Raw genomic sequence first — 22,109 nt, forward strand, 5'->3', positions numbered from 1 at the left:
GGGGTGAGTATCTGTATCTGCCAGGCATGGGGTACTGTGGGCAGTAGAGCGGTGGAGAGAATAGATTGGGAGAGGGGATTCCAGAAAGTGATAATTATTGGAGGCTCACGTTCTCAGTGCTAACTGGCACCCTGAAAATTCTCACCATTACCCCTGACTGTGTTCACATGTAAGCATCTCATTTGTTTACACCCTCCTCCCTTGCCTCAGGCCTGATTGTGTTAACAGTTGACCTAATTTTGCTAAAATCTGTTTGCAGCACTCAGGCTGGGAATTCTGCCACCCTCTGGCTCCCCAGGTCCGAACCAGCTTCCCTGGGTTTGCTCTGTTCACCTAGCCAGCCACCTCTGCTCTCATGAAACCTCCATGGTTTCTCTGTGGCTGTGTTCCCTGATATGAGGTGGATTCTGAGAGCTGAGCTCCTGTCGGGGCTGTGAGGACAGCTTGCCATATCTTTTTTGATCCCAGGAGCTGGTATTTATTTGCCTTCCACATGCACTTTATAGTGTACCTCCCCTTTCCTGCTAAAACCTCCCTTTCTTCTTCCCTTTTTCTCTCCTTTCCACCTTTGCTGAGTACCTGCTCTGGTCAGCCTCTATGCTAAGTATGAGGCTACAGAGATAAGTAAGTCTTGTGCCCGGGTCCTGCGGAACTCACAGACTACCAGAAGGTGACTGCCATGAAGGCTGAAAAACACACAGGGCAGAACCTTGAGATAATACATGTTTTTAGCTGTCCAAAGAGTGGGTTGGTCAGGGAATCCTAGTTCAGGGGAGAAGGAATGGGCAGGTCTCTGTGAACTGTGGTAGGCTGGGAAGGTGGTAGGAATTGAAGAATGGGACTGGGATTATGGTAGGAAGAAGTACATCACTAATAAGGCATAGACTAGACTCTTAAATTCCCTATTTTTCCCTCTTTTTTTTCTGACACAATAGTTTATAGATTCTGTATTTGTCGGGGTTCTCCAGAGAAACAGAACCAATAGGATACGTATATAGGTATATATATATATGAGGAGATGTATTATGAGAATTGATTCATGCTATTATGGAGGCCAAGAAGCTCCACAATCTTCCATCTGCAAGCTGGGACCCCAGGAAAGCCAGTGGTATAATGCAGTCTGAGTCTGAAGGCTGAGAACCAGGGGAGCTGATGGTGTGAGTCCTTGTCTGAGTCTGAAGATTGAGAGCCAGGGGAGCTGATGTAAGAGGGCAGGGGAAGATGGATGTCTCAACTCAAGCTGAGAGAGCATATTGGCCCTACCTCTGCCTTTTGGTTCTGTTCAGGCCCTTAGTGGCATGTGGACGATTGGATGATGTCCAGTCGCATTAGTGAAGATGACCTTCTTTACTTAGTCTACTGATTCAAATACTAATCTCTTATGAAGACAGCTCCACAGACACACCCAGAAATAATGCTTTACCAGCTATTTGGACATCCCTTAGCCCAGTCAAGGTGACACATAAAGTTAACCATCACAGATTCCCTTAGGATTGTGGGGTTCAGCCTGGAGCCCCACTGAAGGGAACTGACAATTCTCACATCAACTTCTCCAACTCTTACCTCTTCCTCAAAATCCACGTCTACATTCTTTATTACCTATGGGATATGCCCATCTAAATGTCTCCAAACACCTCAAAGCACTTTCATTTACAACTATGCATTTGATCTTTTAGTAATTCTGTGATAATGCATTTTACAGTTGAGGAAGCTGAGACCCAGATGGGGGAAATGAATTTCATGACAAATTGGGGCAGAGGCAAGCATAGAACCCAGACTTCCTCATACTCAGTGCAAGATGCTTCCTTTGATGAAACAAAAATTTCTCTACATGAGGCCTTACGTATAACCTCAAAGGCCTGGCCATTCAGCCTTTGGATCTTCATTGTCCTGATGGCAATGCCACAGTCAGCTCCCAGCATGTTGTTTGGGGGGAAAACTCAGGCCTTGGAATCCTTAGAGTTGAACTCAGGCTAGATCAGGGGATATAGGCATCTCCATGGTGAAATAAAACAGAAACAATACCTGCTGCATGAGTATGAGAAAGTGGGGTGTAGCAGAAAGACCGTGCAGTCAGGCAAATCTGGATTTGAATCCAAGCTCTGTCACTTTTTATGGACTCTGGCAAGTCATTGCCTCTCTGGAGCTTCAGTTTTCTGGTCTACAGAATGGGAAGACTCTACCTTATAGAATAGTTGTGAGAATTTGAGATGAATATAAATGCCTGTTCCATTTTATATTTTCTCTATTTCCCTTCTTTCCTTATGTGGATTAAAGAGAGGGAGATATCACACTTGAGGCTTATCAGTGAAGATTCAATCCCACTAATATTTATTGAATACCTTCTGTGTGCTGGTCAGTGCTGTGCTGGGCACTGGCCTACAGACAAGTGATGATCAGTAGGGGCCACAGAGTAAATCAGCCAGATTAGACTTATTTTCTTCCCACCAAGCTTGGTAGCCCGTGGGATGTGACAGGCAGTATATTTGAGCTTCAGCTATGCATTTGACAAGGCAGAGGGATATATGGGATGGATGCTTGTATATTTAAGTGGAGTCAAAACTGGCTGAAGAGACCCAGGGGGTGACTGATGGAGCCTATCCTTGCCCCTGGTCATTCATTATTTTTATTTATGAGTTGGATGAGAATATGAAGCTGGAAAAAATAGGATCTTGTTTCAAATCGATCTAGAGAAGGTAGAATAAGGGACTGAATAGAATAGATCGGCGCCCAATCTGTATGCCCAGCTTAAGAACTTTGAAGTGTTGGAGGTAATAGGGGGAGGGTGCTGGTCGCGTGGAGTCTTGTTTGAACGGAGTACCTTTGACTTTTAGTAGGAATGTAAAGGGGATGTTGATGGTGAGAAACCCTGGGAAGCCAAGATGAAAAGTCTTTAATAAACAGGGGAGACATATAATACCCCAGCCTTTGGTAGAGGCTGGATAGGAGGCAGGTGTGTTCCAGAAAGGAAGGCAGCTCAGTGTGCTGCAGAGATAGCCCTTCTTGGGACCTGAAGGATGGGAGAGTGGGGACTTGAGAATGGCTGGAAGTATAGACCTGCCAGGAAGCTAGAGGATGGCCGCTAGAGGACCCCCAGTTTTCTCTGTTAGAGTCTGGCATAAACACGTAAAGGACACGGCTACACCCTGGACCTAGTAGCTCCCCTCCCTTGGATGGAAATAGAACGTGCTAATCTGTCCTTGATCCCATACCATCCCCAGGTCCTATTGCTCAGCCTTTCAATGAGGAGCTATGAATGTAACCCTTTTTGTCAAACTGGGCCTCAGCTTCATGCAGTGGGATTTCAGCTACATGTCTCTTTTCCTGCTGTCTAGACCCTGCCTCAACTCAGTGGCTCCACTGGATCCTTTTGGATTCCCCTCAGCCCCTTGTCCTTACTGGGCACGGAAATCCCGTCAGTCCTGCCTCCCCCTCCCCAACACCAGGTGACCCACTGTGCACAGGACGTCATTACCTCTTTTCCCTCGTCTGGGGCCCCTCTGAGCCATAGCTGCTCTATCTCAAGTGGAGTACAATGCAGGCAGGGCCTACAGGAGCAGCCTCTTTCCCTCCTGGTGTCTCTTTCAGTCTCCTGTGCTGTGGCCGAGAGCCCAGGTCTGGCACACCAGGACCAATCTCAGGCTCCAGGACTGCCCCTCTTCTGGCTGGCTCAGTTCTTGGGACATGGTTTTTACTCTTATCTTCTGATGTTATTCCTTGTCTAGCTTTTCAGTTTTGCTCTGGAGACTGAGCATTGCTTTGAACCCCAGCTGGCGGCCAGGGCCCTCACACTTCACCAAATTGCTGCCAGGCCTTCCCTGGAGGTATTCTCTCTTCCTGGCACATGTAATGTCTTAATGTGTACCAATCTCTTGATGCTACTCCTGTTCTACCTGGTCTCTGGGCTGAGCCGCAGCCTGGAAATGCTCTCTGTAGATGAGACTTGCAGACCTTTACCTGCTCTGGTCTTTGTACCTTGTACCTAGAATAGCCTCGTAGTCCAGGAGACCCAGCTCCTGCAGTAACCGCAGTTCCACAGCCAGTCCTCAGGCTCTAGTGACATTGCTTTGTACCCTTACCAGCCATCCCCTTCTACCTACTGTAGCACTGTAGCCTTGCTTACCCTGTAGGGTAGAAGCCACTGCCTCTGGGCACATGGGCTCATCGCAGCCCAGAATGGCTGGGATGTATTGAGAAGGCACTAGTTCTCTTCACTGCATATTAGGAGAGTATGATCCAGTAAGCTTCCTGTATTGCTCTAAGGCCTCTCATCCTTTCCAAACTAGGCCTTGACTTAGTAGAGAAATAGGCACAGAGTGTGGCCAGTGTGTGTCTAAGAAGAGAAACGAATTCCTCCTGAGTGGGAAGGCTTTGTGGAGGAGGGGATGCAGCAGAGTCTGCAAGGCTAAGTGTGTAGTGGGCACCCTGACTCACTGTGCCCTTCTTCTCTGGCAGTGACCCGCCATAATCACCTCAAGGACTTCATGCTTGTGGTGTCTATCGTTATTGGTGTGGGCGGCTGCTGGTTTGCTTATATCCAGAACCGTTACTCCAAGGAGCACATGAAGAAGATGATGAAGGATCTGGAGGGCTTACACCGAGCTGAGCAGAGTCTGCATGACCTTCAGGAAAGGTAAGGCCCTGTCCCTTCCCCACGGCCCCGGTGCTGCCATCTCTTGGGAGCCTCCAGTTTCCACCTGCGTTGTGGGCCGTCTGGCTCCTGAGACCCTGCCGACGACGTAGAGGCCCAGGCTGTGTCATCCTTCCAAACCTGCATCAGAGCCTAGGTTCCTGCCATTCCATTCGCACAGGCAAGTATTCCTCCCCAGGGCAGAAGCTTATTTCTATCTTTTCTCCCTCGGAGCTTCAGAGGGAGAAGTGTGGAGCTGTCAGAGGTCTTGAGCCTCCCTGGTTGGATGACTTGTTAGGGGTCATTCTATCCTCCGTCCCACCTCTGGACTGCTTCCCTTCCCATAGAAGTAGACATAATTAACTGTTCTTCACTGTTTCCCAAAGAAACCTCACAAATCTGTCTTCCTAATACCTTTCATGCTTTCTTGTACAGCATCTAAATCTCATGAGACTCACTTGTTGTATGACTTTGGGTAAATCCCTTTCCTTTCTAGGACTTATTTCCTCATCAGTAATGTAAAGGCATTGAACTAGGAGAATACCAGGACCTTCTAGCTCTGATAGTCTGGGATTCTGTTTAAATAAAACATGGCTTAGAAACTATTGTAGAAGATCTAGCTGTGAAGAGAAGGTGCCAGTCAGTTAGCCGACCTAAGTATTGGGTTGGCCAAAAGTTTCCTTCGGTTTTTAAAGTAAAAGTAAAAGACACATTTTTCATTTTCACCAAGAACTTTATTGAACAGTGTATTCACCGTTTTGTTCCACTACCTTCTGCCATTTTTCAGACAGCTTCGTAGTTCCATCTTCCCAAAACTTTTAATCTTTTTGAGCAAAGAACTGTTCCAGGTGCCTTTTACAGTCTTCCAGGGAATTGAAATCTTTTCCATTAAGAGAATTTTATAAAGACCGAAATAAATGGAAATCTGAAGGTGCAATATCTGGTGAATACGGCGGGTGAATCAGAACTTCCCAGCCAAGCTGTAACAGTTTTTGCCTGGTCATCAAAGAAACATGCGGTCTTGCGTCGTCCTGATCAAAGATTATGCGTTTTCTGTTGACTAATTCTAGACGCTTTTCCTTGAGTGCTGCTTTCATTTGGTCTAAGTGGGAGCAATACTTGTTGGAATTAATCGTTCGGTTTTCCGGAAAAAGCTCGTAATAGAGGACTCCCTTCTAATCCTACCATATACACATCACCTTCTTTGGATGAAGACCGGTGTTTGGTGTGGTTGGTGGTGGTTTATTTCACTTGCCCCACGATCTCTTCCATTCCACATTGTTGTACAGTATCCACTTTTCATCGCCTGTCACAATTTGTTTTACAGACAGAACATTTTCGTTACATTTAAGTAGAGAATCACATGTGGAAATACGGTCAAGAAGGTTTTTTTGCTTAACTTACGTGAAACGCAAACATCAAAGCGATTCACAGAACCAAGCTGGTGCAAATGATTTTCAACGTTTGATTTGGATATTTTGAGTATGTCAGCTATCTCCCGCGTGGTATAATGTTGATTATTCTCAATTAATGTCTTGATTTTATCGCTATCAACTTCAACTGGTCTACCTGACCATGGAGCATCGTCCAGCGAGCACGAAACTTCGCAAACCACTTTTGACCTGTTCAATCAGTCACAGCACCTTCTCCATACACTGCACGTCTTTTTATTGCGTTTCATTTGTGTTTTTATCTTTCTTGAAATAATAAAGCATAATAAGCTGAAAATGTTGCTTTTTTCTTCCATCTTCAATATTAAAATGGCTACACAAAAATTCACCAATTTTGATAAGTTTTTTTTTTTTTAAATGCATGCTGATATGACAGCTGTCACAATACAATCTAACAAAATTGTTTCGAATGAAGTTAAGGACAACTAATCGCTACTGGAACCATCTTACAGAGAAAAACCAAACGAACTTTTTGGCCAACCCAATACTTCCTGAAGTCTAGGAACCAGGTCTGTGCAGGGAATTGTAAGGAAGTCACTGCTCCTGGGGCCACAAAGCTCACACTTAAGAAGGAGCAGTGAATCAGTGCCAGCTTATGGGACGAGAGCTCCAAGGACTGGAAGGGCACAGAGGTAGAAGATTAGTGGATGTGGAGTCTGAGGAGGTGGACTTGAAAGACGGGTAGGAAAGATGTAAACTGGTAGTTCTGGTGGAATGTGTAGAGTGAGGCCAGATCCCTGGCACCTACAGACTCACATGGAGAAATTTAGTAGGATGCAAAAGGCAATAGAGAGTCAACGTAGGTATTTGGCTTTTTTGCTTTGTTTTGGTTTTGAGAAAAGGCGAGGCCTACTTCAGGACTGTCTTTTAGAAAATTATTCCAACAGCCTAGGGGCTCCAGTTGGGAAGTCTTTGCAGGAATCCATGTAAAAAGGAATGAAGTCTGGCTCTTTTCTGTTATTTTAAAATGATAGATATAATTTTCTTTGGAGGGATGGGGAAAGGGTTTCTTAAGAGCTAGGTATTGTTAAGTACTTAAATGTATTATTGTTTTTAATCACCACAACCCTGTTAGGTAGGTATTGTTATCCCAATTTTCGAGTTGAAGAAATGAAGCCTCAGAGAGGGTGAATGTCAGAAAGTAGTAAGCTAGGAATTTCGACACCCACAGGGTGCTGCCTCAATAAAGGCAGCCTTAGCAGATTCATTTCCATGGGCTGGACTTTTAGGAGGCAAGAGGAGTTTTATCTTTGAGCCGATTCCTGGCTACTTTGCTGGACCCCCTTGTTCCTGGGCCCTTTTCCAAATGGGGGCGAAATGCTGCTATGTGGGCAGTCCCCATTCTTCATTTGTCTGAAAAACATGTACTGTTTTCATTCCAAAGGCAAAGAATCTAGGCAGGAGACATTCCAAGTTTGGGGATAAAACTAAGCTCCCAGCCCTCCCTGCTCCGCATGGCCTCCAGAGCTAAATGACCACTGCGGCACTTGGAGAAACGGATGCACACTCTCCCCAAAGACAGGCTTGCACCTGTGCACACACATATCCTCCTCTGACAGTGTCCAGAGCCCATGTGCGTCCTTGTCCCTCCTCACTTTGGCAGGCCTACACTGCCAGCCACCAAAGAGCTTTTTTACAGAGTTCCTGATATTTTGGGTGAATAAATGTAATGCTACATGTGCATTCCAGTTAGGATTTCATTGGGTTTCAAGATAATTCTTTGAGGCAGGCAGGAATTTTGATTCCCACTTAAAAAGGAAGAAACAGGCCTAGTCCAGGGAACAGACTTGTCCATAGTCATACAGCTGCTTAGAGCCAGGGCTTGCAGTCAGGCTGCCTAATTTTCTTGCTTGTAATGGTAACTGATTGCTGCCTTCAAGATGCTCAGTCTTCTGTGGAGGAGACGGAGTGGGACAAGGCTTGATTGTACATTTATTTTCTCATTTCTGTACCCAGTGGTATTTATTGATCTTCATCTCTATTAGATGCTGTTAGGACTATGAAAGTGGGTCAGTTTTGATTCTACTTTAAATGGAGCTCCCTATTGTATGGAGAAGACAGGCATATCACAGGCTTTTCAGAAGAGGCTGCTTCCGGAGAGGATAATATTTCAGTGAAGAATCGAATCCCTAGTGGTGTAATTTCAAGCAGTGGGGTCATGGAAGAATACAATAAAGGAGGACATTCAGCAAGGGGAAGGGGATGGGGCTGGAAATGGCGCCTCTGATTTGTTTTTAGCTGTGCATGTAGCGCCACCTGCTGTATACCTTAAGGAGGTTCAACTCCCTTTTACTCCAGGAACAAAGTAGACAGAAGGCTACAGTTTGTCAGCAGGAAGCTTGCAGCCTAGACATTTTTCCTCTTCCCTCCTTACTTGTCACCACATCTTTTGAGGCTTCAGTCACTGACACATCTGGACTTGGGATTATTTATAGGCTGAGTTCTGTTTCTGCCTCTTCTGTTTCACCTACTTAATTAAACTCAGTGGTCAGTGCTCTTCTCTGTGGGCCCTACTTGTTCTGTAGCCTATCCTTCCTCTCTGTACCTCAAGTCTAAGCCATATATCACTTGTCTTCTTCCTCATCCTTTCCCCCTCTTATCCTGGTTCCCCGGTAACTTGGTGGTTCCTACTAAGGTCGGAAGACCTGACAGTGGCCAAGTCCTTTCCCTCTTCCAGAGGGACTAGCCAACTGTTACTCTTTCTTCTGGGTCTAGCCCCAGGCCTCACCTTCCCTGACTCCTTTCGGGCAGAGTTGATCACCCCATCCTTGGCGCCTACCCAACACCTTGTATATCTCTCTATCATAGAACTTATCACCCTGTGTGCACCTATCTGTTTACTTGTTTATATTGGACTAGATTATGAGTACCTCAGTGGCAGAGACAGTTTTCTCACTCATTTCAATATATCTAGGGCTCAGCACAGGGCTTGGCATTTAGTAGATGCCTTAAAGTACTTGGTGAATGAATGGATGGATGAATGAATGAAGGAATGAACATAGATATGTGGCAGAAAGAAGGGAGGAAGGAAGGAAGCTTGGTTGGATGGATGAAGGGTTTTGTCAGTAAACAGAGGGAATGTGTGGGTGGGTACAAGGGCATATTTTCATTATAACTGATGCCCTTGAGATCTTACCCACCATGGAAGATACTTAGGAAGGGAACTCAGGGCTGGGGACAGCAGGGGCTCTCCCAAATCTTTTCCAGCCCCTTTGGCATGAATTTCATTTTTCGGTGCTTCTGGGAACAGGTACTCAGGAGTCCAAGAGGTACAGCTCAATAGTTCCCCTCTCATCTTCCTTAAATCTCCCCACTACCACCACCCCCATCACATCTCACCATCGGCTTTCTCTGGGTCTTTGGTCTAGCTTGCAGTGTGTTCTACATTTATTGCGCCTTCCAGATGCCTTAGTATAAGGTAGTAACTGTGGGATTTGAAGACATACAGATTGGAATTCTGGTCTCAGTTCTATATGCAGTTAATTCCCGTCTCTAAGCCTTCATGTCCATATCTGTCCCAGGCTTATAATGATACAATATATCATTATCTGCAGGGAGAACAAATGTGAAATACCTTGTAAATTAGTAATTGTTACGATCTGAGTATGTGAGACACCTTAGAAGGAAGGATTCAGGTACCCGGGAACCTAGCTTCACAGCCTTTATTACTGGCAGCAAAATGATGGCCCACATAAGAATTATGGTAGTGACCGTGGTTTCTGTTGGCCCTGAGCTACCTCAGAGCCAGGCAGGCAGCAGAGTAGGGAGAATATGTTCAGAGTGCTGGAGCCCTCATTTTCCTCTTGGATGCCATGCCTCGTGGCGTGTTGGCTGGCGCCCGCTTGCCTGGCCTTCTCCAGCTCCCTGCTTCGCCCCCCAGGCTGCACAAAGCCCAGGAGGAGCACCGCACAGTGGAAGTGGAGAAGGTACACCTGGAGAAGAAGCTGCGTGATGAGATCAGCCTTGCCAAGCAGGAAGCCCAGCGGCTGAAGGAGCTGCGGGAGGGTACTGAGAATGAACGGAGCCGCCAAAAATATGCTGAGGAGGAGTTGGAGCAGGTAGGGGAAATCTGCAAATTCTTGGACACCCCGAGGGGGTGGGGTAAAAGGACAGGGGCCAAAGGTCTGGCTAAGAGTAGTCGGAAAGTTGCAAAAAATGGTCACTGTGGTTGTCAAAGAACAGTGAATAACAGGTGGTAACAGTTATTTTGTTCCTTTTTAATTGAGGTATTTACATAAAGTATACAAATCATAAGTATACAGCTGGCACACTTTTACATATGCATGTACTTGTGTAACCACCATCCAGATCAAGATACAGACTCTCTTAAGCATTCAGAAGGCTCACTTTTGTCTCCCCTTTCTCCCTGTCGATATTCCACCCAAAAGGTAACTACAGTCTTAATCTCTAAACCAGATTAGTTTCACCTGCTTTTGAACATCATATAAATAGCATTATACAGTATGTATTCTTTTGTGTTCAGTTTCTTTCACTCAGCATTATGTCTGTGAGAGTCATCCATGTTGCATGCAGTGATAATTGATTTATTTCCATTGCTGAGTATTAATCCATTGTATGAATATACTGTAAATTATTTATCCATTCTCCTGTTGATAGACTTTTGGGTTGTTTGCAGATTTTTTTTTTTTTGCAGTTTATCAATAACATTGTTTATGAACCTTCTTGGTGGGCATCACTTATTTCTGTTGGATATGCAGTAGGGCATTTATATATTTAGCTTTATCAGAAACTGACAATTTTCCAAAATGGTTGTACCCATCTATACTGCCACCAGCAATAGTGTGAGAGTTCTAGTTGAGCTACAACCTTGGTATTTTTAGGCATTTTCATTTTATACATTCTGATATGGATGTAATGGTATCTCATTGTGATTTTAATTTTTATTTTCCTATTGACCAATAATATTGAATACCTTTCCATAAGTTTATCGACCACTTTATTTGGGAATCTCTTCTAATTTAAAAAATTGGGTTGTATTTTTTCTTAATTGATTTGTAAGAGTTTTAAAATATATTCTGGATGTAAGTCTTCTTGTCTATATATATACATACATATTGCAAATATTTTCTCCCAGACTGTAGCTTGCTTTTTTGCTCTCTTAATATTGTCTTTTAATGAACAGATGTTCTTGACTTTAATGAAGACCAATTACTCAATCTTTTTTTTTTTTAAATGGTTGATGCTTTTTGTGGCCTGTTTAAGAAATCTTTCCCTAACTCCAAGATATTTTCCTCTAGAAGCTTTATTGTTTTACTTTTCACATTTAGGGATATGGCTTATTTCAAACTAATTTTTGTGTATAAGATGAGGTAGGAGATCAAGGTTTTTTCCTAGGTAGATACTCTGTTCTGTGGTCTATATGTCTATCCTTATCCCACATTGTCTTACAACAAGTCTTGATATCTGGCAGTGTTAGGTTCTCCAGCTTTGTCCTCCTGCAACATGGCCTTGGCTATTCTAGGTACTCTGCATTTCCATGTTGGCTTGTCATTCCGTTACAGTGTGCTCTGCTGGGATTGTTATTTGTTTTTACATTGAATCTATAGATTAATGTGGGGGAAAACTGACATTTTAACCAAATAATTATTCTAATTCATGAGCATTGGTTATCCTGTCACCTATTTAGGTCTTTAAAATTTTCTCTCAACAGTGTTTTGTAGTTTTCAGTGTAGAAGTCTTGCACTTAAATTTTTTTTAAACTTGTTCTTATTTTTTTAGCTGCTTGAGATGGAAGATTAGGTTATAGATTTTAAACCTTTAATCTTTTCTAATACATGCATTTAGAGCTATAAATTCCCATTTCAACGCTGCTTTAGCTGCCTTTACTAAGTTTTGATATTTCATATTTTCATTATCATTCACTTCAAAATATTATCTAATTTCCATTGTGATTTCTTTTTTGGCCTGTGGTTATTTAGAAGTGTGTTGCCTAATTTTCAAACACTTGGGTACTTTCCTATTTATCTTTCTCATTGATTTCCAGTTTAATTTTGCTGTGGTCAAATAGTGTGTGCCATAGGGTTTTAGTCCTTTCAAATGTGTTGAGACTTGGTTGATGTAAACAGACTACACAAAACGATTGAAAGGCAAAGTGTCAGACTGGATAAAAAACAAAACCCAACTATATGCTGTTTACAAGAGGCAAGCTTTAGAAATAAGGATACAAAATGGTTAAAAGTAAAAGGATGAGAACACTAGGATAAACACTAAGCAAAATAAAGCAGCGGCAGCTATATTAATATCAGACAAAGTAGACTTTAGAGAAAGAAGTATTACTAGGGACAAAAATGGACATTTCACTTATGATATGTGTGAATTAAACAGTAATATATATAACAACCCTTAATTTGATATACCTAATAATATAGTTAAAATACATATGTAAAACAAAAGTTAAAAAAACTAAAAGGACAAATTCATAATCAAAGTTAGAGATTTTAGCATCTATCTCTCAGTAATAAGCAGCCAAAAATATCAGTAAGGATATAAAAAATTTAAACATGGTTAATCAATTTCACCTCATTGATGTATATAGAGCATTTTACCCAACAACTGCAGAATACACATTCTCTGTAGTGTGTATTATGCTTAGTTCTGTTCTTTATTTCTCTCTGTGCTTTGGTTTGGTTATTTTATATTGATCTGTCTTTGAGTTCCCTAATCTTGTATTCTGCCCATCCAGTGGAATCCTACTCTCAGATAATGTATTTTTCTAGAATGCCCTTTCATAGAGCATTTTCTAGAATGCTCTTTTATAGGTTCTCATTCCCTGTCCAGAATCTCCATGTTTTCATGTTTCCTGTCCATCTTTTCCCATATTTTCTTTAACATTTCAATCATAGTTGTTTTAAAGTCCTTGACTGGTAACTCTTAACATCTGGATCATTTATGGGACTGCTTATTTTTCCTCTTGATTATTGCTTATATTTTCCTGCCTCTTCTCATGTCTAGTAATTTATTTTTATTAAATGCTGGACATAAAGAAATAATAGAGGCTGCATAAAGAATAATAGAGGCTGCAGGTGATTTTTATCTTCCATCAGATATAGGGTTCTGTTAGGTATGTTGGGTGAGGCTCTGATCACCTCAAGCCAATGAGAGACTGACATATGTTGGAACTGGGTTGTAGTTTAATAAGACTTGGTCTAAGGCTCATTTGTCCCAGTTTCTCAGGTACGCCCCTTCCTGACTTGTGATTGAGATCTGGTGGATTTCTTTCTCCTCAGCCCTGAAAGACGATGAGAGATTCATTTCTGCCACTTGGAGGTTTTTAAGTTAGCTCTTTGTCCTCCTGCTCCTCAGAGCTTCAAAGTTTTGCAGCTACGTTAAACTGCTTTTAATGTAGAACTTGATCCTACATTTCCAGACTCCGTGTATCAGCCTCTAAGGTATCTGTTCCTCATTTTAAATCTATAAAGCCAGGAGTGGGCCATTTTATAGTTTCCTTTTCAAGGAGCAAAAACCACATGACGCTTGATCTTGTCATTGGCTTTCAGAGGAATGAAGGTGTTCTGTCCTTAGCTAAGGCCCTCCTGGTCTATATTAGGCTCAGGGGAGGACCTCAGGCCTGCTGTGGGGTACTTCCCCAGTGGCTGAAGTTGGGCATGAGACTGCTCTCGATCTCTTTTCTCTGGGATTCCGACCAGCTAAAAGTCAGTGTTCAGATGGGGGAGTTGGGGATCATTTATACTGGTAGCCTGGGTGAGATAGAACGAATTAAGTGAATATAATGGATTCTGTATATACTTTCAGACCTTTCATGCTTGAGTGCTTTGTGACCATCTGCTTCATTTTATGCTCCTTGCTGAGAAGTCAGTGAGGCGATGTCTGCTTACACATTGGTCCTTCCATATCTTGGCCTCTGTTGGCAATGCCCATGTTAGGTGTAAGCTTGCTTGTTGTTTTCTTGCCTTGTAGAGAGTGCCCATTACAGCCTACCCACCCATCTCAATGGGAGAATCACAGACAAAGTCTCTGGGCTGGAGGAGACTTTGGAGAGTATTCAGGCCAGTCCCCTTCTGGATTAGCAATCATTTTGAAGGTCTTTCTGACATGAGCTCTTTACATACCTCTCATGACGGGGAGCTCATGCTCTCCTGAGATCACCCCTTCGCTTACAGTTTGGATTTGCATGGCAGAAAGCCTTACACTGATTGAGATCTGCTTTAGGAAACACATGGTCACACAGCCAGTTGAATGACAGACCAGGGACCAGATCATATTTCCAGACTCCCAACCAAATGCTTTCCTGCCACATTGTGATGTCTTGAGTCCAAGAATAGACCCAACTGTCAGAAAGAAGAGGATTTATTGAGATAACCTGTACCTTATGAGAGCAGGGAAGATTGCTGAGATTGGCTATATGACGAGGAGAGGCAACAAGTATGTGAGAAAAGAATGCTCTAGTCTGGCAGCAAAAAAAAATAAAAATAAAAAAATAAAAAAATCTCCATTTGAGTTCTGGTTGACACTACTGACTGTGTGACCTTGAGGAGGTTACTTTCCTTCTCCAAGCTTGGTTTCTTGTACATAAAATACAGAGAATAATCCTTGCCCTTTCTCCCTCTTGGGAGAGTTGTGAAGCTTAGGTGAGATAGAAGAAAAGAACTCTGAAGTATCATACAGAGGCATTGGAGAGGGTCTTGGTAGTAGTAAGGACTCACATCCTCTTGGCTACACAGGTCCGGGAGGCCTTGAGGAAAGCAGAGAAGGAGCTGGAATCACATAGCTCATGGTATGCTCCAGAGGCCCTTCAGAAGTGGCTGCAGCTGACACACGAGGTGGAGGTACAGTACTACAACATCAAGAAGCAAAATGCCGAGAAGCAGCTGCTGGTGGCCAAGGAGGGGGTGAGACCTGCCCTCCTGCTGCCCTCTTCTCTTCCCCCACCCCCCTTTCACCTGCCCTTCTTCCTCCTCTCTGCCTCTCTATGTCCCTCCTGTTGGACAAAGAGACATCCTGGTGTTGGGTTTTGTTTCTTTTCCTGATAATACAGTTTCTAATAATGTCTTCAGGCTTCTGGAGGAGGGAATGAGGGCGTGGGGCTACTCCCACCTGCCTTCTGGGAAAGATGAAGCAAGTGGAGGCAGGTAGAGGGAAGTCTCTGCTGGCCCCAGACTGACATGGGGACAGAATCCTCCTGGGGCCAGGATCCCTTGGCTTGTCTCATTGCCTCTATTTTCTTTCTTCCCCTACCCTTTTCTCTCCTGTTGCCTTCTGTTTTCCTTTCTCTTCTTGTCTTCCTTCTTCTTGTGCAGCCTAAGCTGTGCTAGGAGGAGGGGGAACCAGCCACAGAATAGCATTTCTCATTTCTCCAGCCTCTATCCCTGCTCTTTTTAAGCTGAGGACCTCATCTTTGCAGGCTGAGAAGATAAAAAAGAAGAGAAACACACTCTTTGGCACCTTCCACGTGGCCCACAGCTCTTCCCTGGATGATGTGGATCACAAAATCTTAACAGCTAAGTAAGTAGCACCTGTTGCCCAGCTCTGGCGATGTCCATCCCATCCTCAGAGTTTGAGGTTGTCCAGGGCCTCCAGCCCTAACTCTGCTTCTTCACTGGTAGAGGTACAGCTCTGGTCTCCTGCCCCAGCCCTTGGCTATTTCCCACCTTGCTCTTAAGTTTATGATTTAATTGTGTTTCTTATTTACACATATCCCCCCAACTTGTTCCTCTGAGAAGAAACCTCATTTCTATTGGGGCTCACACCCAGCCCATGCCTGCCATTTTCTTTCATCCCTCTTCAGGCAAGCTCTGAGCGAGGTGACGGCAGCACTGCGGGAGCGCCTGCACCGCTGGCAACAGATTGAGATCCTCTGTGGCTTCCAGATTGTCAATAATCCTGGCATCCACTCACTGGTGGCTGCCCTCAACATAGATCCCAGCTGGATGGGTAGTACGCGCCCCAACCCTGCCCACTTCATCATGACTGACGACGTGGATGACATGGATGAGGAGATTGTGTCACCCTTGTCCATGCAGTGTAGGTGACCTCTTGGGTGGGGATGAGGGAAGGAGCCTTTGATGTGCAGATTGAGAAGTTGGCCTCTGCCGTGCTTAAGCAACATATGGGGCAGAAACCAAGATGGTTTAACTCATGACCTTGGTTAGTAAAGCACAATCCGCATCAAGATACCCCTTTATAGTTGTCCTTTTGGTGGTTTTCCCTTGCTATATGTTCTGTTTGCCCTATGGGTCTGTTGTGTTAAGTGTGTCTCCCTTCACTCTTTGTGTTTTTTTAAATCCCTTTATTCTCTTTTTCCCCCCTCCTATCTATCTTTATAAAAATAATCTCCTTTAGTGGTTCATAATATAAAAATGGCATTCATTTTGACTACTTATTGCTTTAATTTGTTTTAATTTTATATTCCTTACTTTTAATTGCTAAAGTAGTTGAATGGAATGATGTCTCTTTCTTTTTGTTTTTTCGTGTGAGGCCCCAGGAAGCAATAGTCCCTTACAGTGAAAGAGCCCTAAATCCTCCAAGCCAGAAAGACATTCTTGTTCAGGAGGGATCTCCTGCACAAGCATGTCTGTCTTTCCAGCTGAACTCTCGGCCATCCCCACCCTCTGTCCTGGGTCTTCCCTCTTCCTTTTCTCCCCTGCGAGGGGTAAGAGCTGAGTAGAGCAGAATTGAAGGAGACAGCACTCTGTGGGAATTCTTCAGTGAAGGAAGGGACATACCCCTTACTGACCCTGTTGAATTTTTCTCTGGATCAGAGGCTATTTTAGATAAATAGAATAGACTTTTATGGAAAAGCTCTTGTGCTGGGCCCATATCCCATGAGTGCAGAGGGGATGGCAGAAAGCTGGGCTGGGTTAGGGGCTCACTTTCAGAAAGTCAGATTCTTTAATCAGGCTGGATTCCAGCTCTAGACAGGATTTATTTGTAAGTTTCTTCAACGATAGTTTGCCTCTGGGCAAGCCTCTTCTTTCCCTGGGCTGTTAACTTGGCAGGGCTTTAGTCAAAGGCCCAGCAAGGTTAGTATCACTAGCAGGTAGAGCTTGATCTTGACATTTTGATCTAAAGGCTCCCATGTTCTCCGGGTTGGGAGGGACCTTCATTAGCTCTGAGCCACCCACCCCTTGCCCCCTGGCCCTTCCCTTATCCCACTGAGGGGCAGGGTGAAGCCCTCTGTAAATCAGATTCTCTTCTCCTTTTGGCCTGGCTGTTGGACCCTAGATGCTGCCTGGCTGATGGGGCGTAGGTTCAGTGACCGCTCTCTCTGCTCAACATCCGCCGGCTCGGATGATCAGTCCCTCTGGAAATACCCGGGTTTGAGGAGCCCCTTTGGGGCTTTTGTTTTTCCAACTTTTGGGACTAAACCAACACTCCTATCCCACGGGCCCCTTCTCCTGCCTGCGTCACTCCCCTGCCTGCTCCTGCTATTCCCTCACCACAGTCCCTACTAACTTCAGGGAAGGGTTCGGAGGTGAGAAGAATCAGCCTGCTCAGCTGAGGGCTTGAGAGAGAACAGCCATGGTGATGGAAGGCTTAGGCTTCTCCTTTCAGCCCAGCTAGACAGATGTCCTGGTGGCCCTTCAGTTAGCTGGGCTGAGTTGAAAGAGGGAAGGAAAGATCCTCTTCCTCTTTTCTCTGTTTTCCCCTTCTGTCTCTCTTCCCCCGTCCCTATTCCATGCTTCCTCTTCCCCTTAAGCCCCCCTTTCATGTCTCGAAAGCCACCAGCCATAGAAGCCCTGCCTCCCTAGCTCTCCATCACCATGGAACTGTGCTCTCTTCCTGGTGGCCCTTCCAATGCTTCTGCCATCCATGTAACTGTGTCCTTTCTCCCATCTTTAGGGCGAAGGCAAGGAGGCCCATATATCAGGGTAGAGGAGAAAAAAACAAAGGTGTGAATTCTGTTTTCAACTGGAGCTGGGAGTGAGCCCAAGAGGGATGTTCTAGCACATCTCTAAGTTATCTGGTACCCACATACCCCTTCTCTGGGCATGGTGGCCCTCATCTTCCAAGAGCCTGATTTGCAGCATTGATCCAAGAGCTGGTTCTTTGTTGTGTACATGCTTATTAGAAGAAATTTGGATAGTAAAAAGAGTAAATATGGGCATAAAAAGGCACCTGTAATCCCATCATATTTGAGTACTTTCTCTTTCAGTCTTTTGTTTGTGAATTTTTAAATAATTTTTTTATGTGGTCAAGATAATGATAACCACTACCATTTACTGAGTGCCATGAACTGTGTCAGGTACTTTAAAAATATTATCTTGAAGCCTCATGACAACCCTGAAGGATTTTATAAATTAGGAATTAAAATAGGGAAGTAAGTTACTCAAGGTCACAGCTAGAAACAGAAAGGCCTTGTTTCAAATTCCTGTCTTGTGTATTCTGTAGCTCAAGGTATTCCTTTAACATGAGATTTGGTATCCTTTTGTTTTCCCTGAGCATTTTAATAGACATTTTTCTATGTTTTAAAAATCTTCTCATAAGTAGCTTTTTTTATTTGGCTGCGCAACGTGGCTTGCAGAATCTTAGTTCCCCAACCAGGGATCGAACCCAGGCCCTGGCAGTGAAAGCACTGAGTCCTAACCACTGGACCGCCAGGGAATTCCCATAAGCATCATTTTTAATAGCTGTGTAACCTTCCAGCAGTTGGATTTGTTATCATTTTCCTGTTGTTCCACCTTTATTTTTACTTTCATACAATTATTAATAATGATGTGATGAACATGTTTGTGTATAAATCCTTGTCTGAGTTGTGAATTACTTCCTGAGTTTGGCTTTCTAAAAAGGCTGGTTCTTAGTGCCCTCCCGGACCTTGTCCCAAACCCCTATCCTACCCCGTCCTGCCTGTGCCCTCCCACTAACTGCCTTACCGTCTCCCTTCATAGTAATGTTGGCCCTAGGTCTCCTTCCATTGGAATTGCCATTAAAACTGACCTGGGTACCTCATCTTCAACTTCCCCTTCCTTTTAGGACCCCTGGTGGGAGGTTTCGGGGAGGAGGTGCCCCATTCTCCAGATTGGCCACTGAAGGCCCAGAGTGGTCTCCACTAAGCATTTCTCCATGGGCAAACCTGCTTCCCACCAGCCCAAAGTAGGCTGGCCCTTCCTCACACTTTCTTCACTCTCCTTGCAGCCCCCAGCCTGCAGAGCAGCAGCGTCCGGCAGCGCCTGACGGAACCACAGCATGGCCTGGGATCTCAGAGGTTGGTAGAGGGCGAGGCTGGCCACTTCTTGACAAGCCGGGTCTCTCTGCGGCGAATGCGCAGCCTTTCATCTGGACAGTCTTTCAGTTCTGAAGGCCTCGGGACCAGCGCTCCATCTGCCTCTGCTTCTTCCTGCTCCTCTACCACCACCACCACTGCCACCACCTCCAGCACCATCAACACCACCACCGTCCACATCCACCCTGTTTATCACCACCACAGCACTTCCTATTTCCTCCAGATGGAGCCCTACCCTGACCCACCCCCTTCTTACAGCACTGCTGTGATGCCTTGGCATTCAGAGAGCTTGGGGTACCAGCTGTCTCTCTTCTCTTTCCTTTCTCCCTTCCTTGCCTCTCTGCTGCCTTTACCTTGGCCTTTGCCTGCTGGCTGCTGCTTGGTCAGCTGCGGGGGGTGTGCGGTGGGGCACCTTCTCCTTGTCCTATCCTTTCCCAGCCTGCGACTCCTCCTTAAGGTCAGCCTAACTCCCTAAGCCTTTCTTCCCTTCTCTGTTTGGGGTTTGCGGACTCTAAAAATGAGTAACAACCCCCCTCCCTCACGGTCCTATAGCACCTTGGCCTAAACTTTCACATCTGTTATCTCAATGGAGCCCTCACTTCCTTCACTCCCTCAGCGAACATTTATTGATACCTACTCTGCCAGGCTCTGCTGGGCATGGGGATTCGTAGATGATAAGATACAATCCCAGCCATCAAGAATTGCAGTCTGGTCTGGGAGAGGTACATAAATGATTCTGGAACAGTTTGATAAGTGCTAAGGGGGTGTTGAAGAAGGAATGGCTAACAGTGTGAACCTGGGTGGAATGCTTCACAAGAGAGATGACATTTGTGCTGGCACCCTGTGTGCAGGCAAAGGAGAAAGTGTATTCTAGGCAGAGGAAACACATGCACAGGCATAGAGTTTCAAGAGAATCTGATCTATGTGTGGTTAGAACTTTGGCTATGTGTTGGTGGGAAGGGGTAGTAGATGAGGCTAGAATGATGAGGGGTTCTGAAAGGCCATGGGCTTTGGCCATTACCCTTTAGGAGACGGAGAACTGCAAAGGGGTTTTTAGAAGAAAGTGAATTGGTGATATTTGCATTTTAGAAATAACATTTTAGTGGCCTGTGTAAAGGAAAGAATGGGGAGACTACAGGAATTTGGAAGTCATTGCAGTAGGCCATCAGGGGAGGTAACAAGGTCTTGGTATAGAAACGAGAGGATTAATTTGGTAACTGGCTTTGAGGGGTGGAGGAGAGGAAGGAGTGTAGGGTGATGCCCAGGTTTCTAGCTTGGGTGACTGAATGGATGTAGTACCCTTCATGGAATTACTCTTCAGAAGGGGGGAAACAGATTTAGGGGTTTTGGACAGCGAGGTTTATAGGTCGGGCTGGTGTTAAAACACTCATGTCTGAGAAGGAAGTTAAGGTTCTGAAAGGTTAAGTAATTTTCCCCAGGCCCCAAAGCTAATTAGGAGCAGAACACAGACTAGGACTTGGCTTTCCATTCCAGGACACTCTGTTGGATATTTTTGTCCTTTCACAAGGTCTCAGTAAGTGAACTGTGTAAGAACTGGTGAAAGGCTTTCTCCCACAGCCTGGGCTGGCAGCTGCAGGGACTTCCCTGCTAATAGCTCAAGGTGATAGGCTCGGGTCAGAGATAGTAGCCTTGACCTCGCCTGAACAAGCTTAGAGGACCCTCAGGAAGTCCCTCTCCTCTGGAAGGACCTCTCATCTCTGAAGCTGTGACCACGGCTCAATCCTGGCCTCTGGGTTGCAGCCGGCTTACCCTGTTGCTTCCTTTTGGTCCTGCCTCACCCTGGATACCAATCTCTCTAGCTCTGCCCCTCGAACCTCTGGATAATTATCCTTGAAGGCTGTTCCTTTCTCTTTCACAAAAGGACAGCCTTTACTAGAAGCAGAGCTGCTCATCTTCATCCTCATCCTCATTTTCATCCAAAAGCCTAGGCAGGGAGACTGCCCTTCCCAATACAGATGGAGAGGACCGAAGTGGGTTGGGGGCACTAGAGGATGCTGTGAATCTCACGCTCCAAGGCCCAGGCTGAGGGCAGTGGGGAGGGAGGGTGGGAAGTACGTGCGTCTGCCTGGCCTGTTCACCACTGAATTTTCTTTTGCACCATGCATCAGAGGATCATCTCTAAAGGCAAACAGGCTCTCTAGTAAGGTTAGTAGCTTGGGGTGGGAGCCCAAGGCAGCCCAGCGTTTGGGGAGGGACACCCCTGACCTGAATTGTCTCAAAGATTCAGGGAGGGAAGGTGAGCTTGCCTCAATGGGCCTTTCCCCTCCTATATCCACCCAGGCTTCCTCCCAGGTTCTTTTCTTGCTTTGGAAGTCTCAGCTTTCGTTGATGATGGAGGCACAGAGGGATGGGAATCATGACCAAATGGGGCAGTGGGCCAGGAGGAGTGAGTCTGGGTAGACCCCAACCTCTTGACCTCTCGTCCTTCCTTGGCATTAGAAAGGTAGGCTCCTAGGATCCTCACCTCCTCAGCCTAGAGGGCCCCTCATCCCGGTGTGGCTGCTCCCCAGAATTTCCTTGGCACCATGCTCAGTGGTTCACATCTGTGTGGAAAAGGCAGGATACGGAGAGGATCATCTTGGGACTTAGAGAAACAAGGACACATTTAGACAGAAGCAAGGACACCATCAGAAATATGAAAGCAAATATGAGACAGTTCATAAACACTAGAGTAGGTGGCTGAAACAGTATTTGGAATGGGAGTTGGAGCTGGGATTGTTCTCTGCTGTCCCCTGTCTTCAGGAAGGTACTGGCCCACAGCGTGGCTGCTTAAGTTAACTGTTTCCTGCTGAGAATTAAACCTATA

General features: G+C 45.1%; 1 protein-coding gene across 3 annotated transcripts in view; it reads left to right on the forward strand.

The window, feature by feature from the left end:
* The window catches only part of STIM1 (stromal interaction molecule 1), a 202,651-nt gene that overhangs the window by 176,983 nt on the left and 3,559 nt on the right, over positions 1–22,109 (forward strand). For 2 of the 3 annotated variants that reach the window (XM_061201347.1, XM_061201349.1), the window contains exons 6-12: positions 4,456–4,633; positions 9,962–10,139; positions 14,784–14,951; positions 15,464–15,564; positions 15,848–16,083; positions 17,284–17,376; positions 19,195–19,264. In XM_061201347.1, the coding sequence (XP_061057330.1) occupies positions 4,456–4,633; positions 9,962–10,139; positions 14,784–14,951; positions 15,464–15,564; positions 15,848–16,083; positions 17,284–17,376; positions 19,195–19,264 (1,024 nt within the window). The remainder of the gene's footprint in view (positions 1–4,455; positions 4,634–9,961; positions 10,140–14,783; positions 14,952–15,463; positions 15,565–15,847; positions 16,084–17,283; positions 17,377–19,194; positions 19,265–22,109) is intronic. The other variant, XM_061201350.1, reaches the window with a different exon arrangement.

Source organism: Eubalaena glacialis, chromosome 10 (genome assembly GCF_028564815.1).
Source record: "Eubalaena glacialis isolate mEubGla1 chromosome 10, mEubGla1.1.hap2.+ XY, whole genome shotgun sequence".
In the NCBI taxonomy this organism is placed as follows: Eukaryota; Metazoa; Chordata; class Mammalia; order Artiodactyla; family Balaenidae; genus Eubalaena; species Eubalaena glacialis.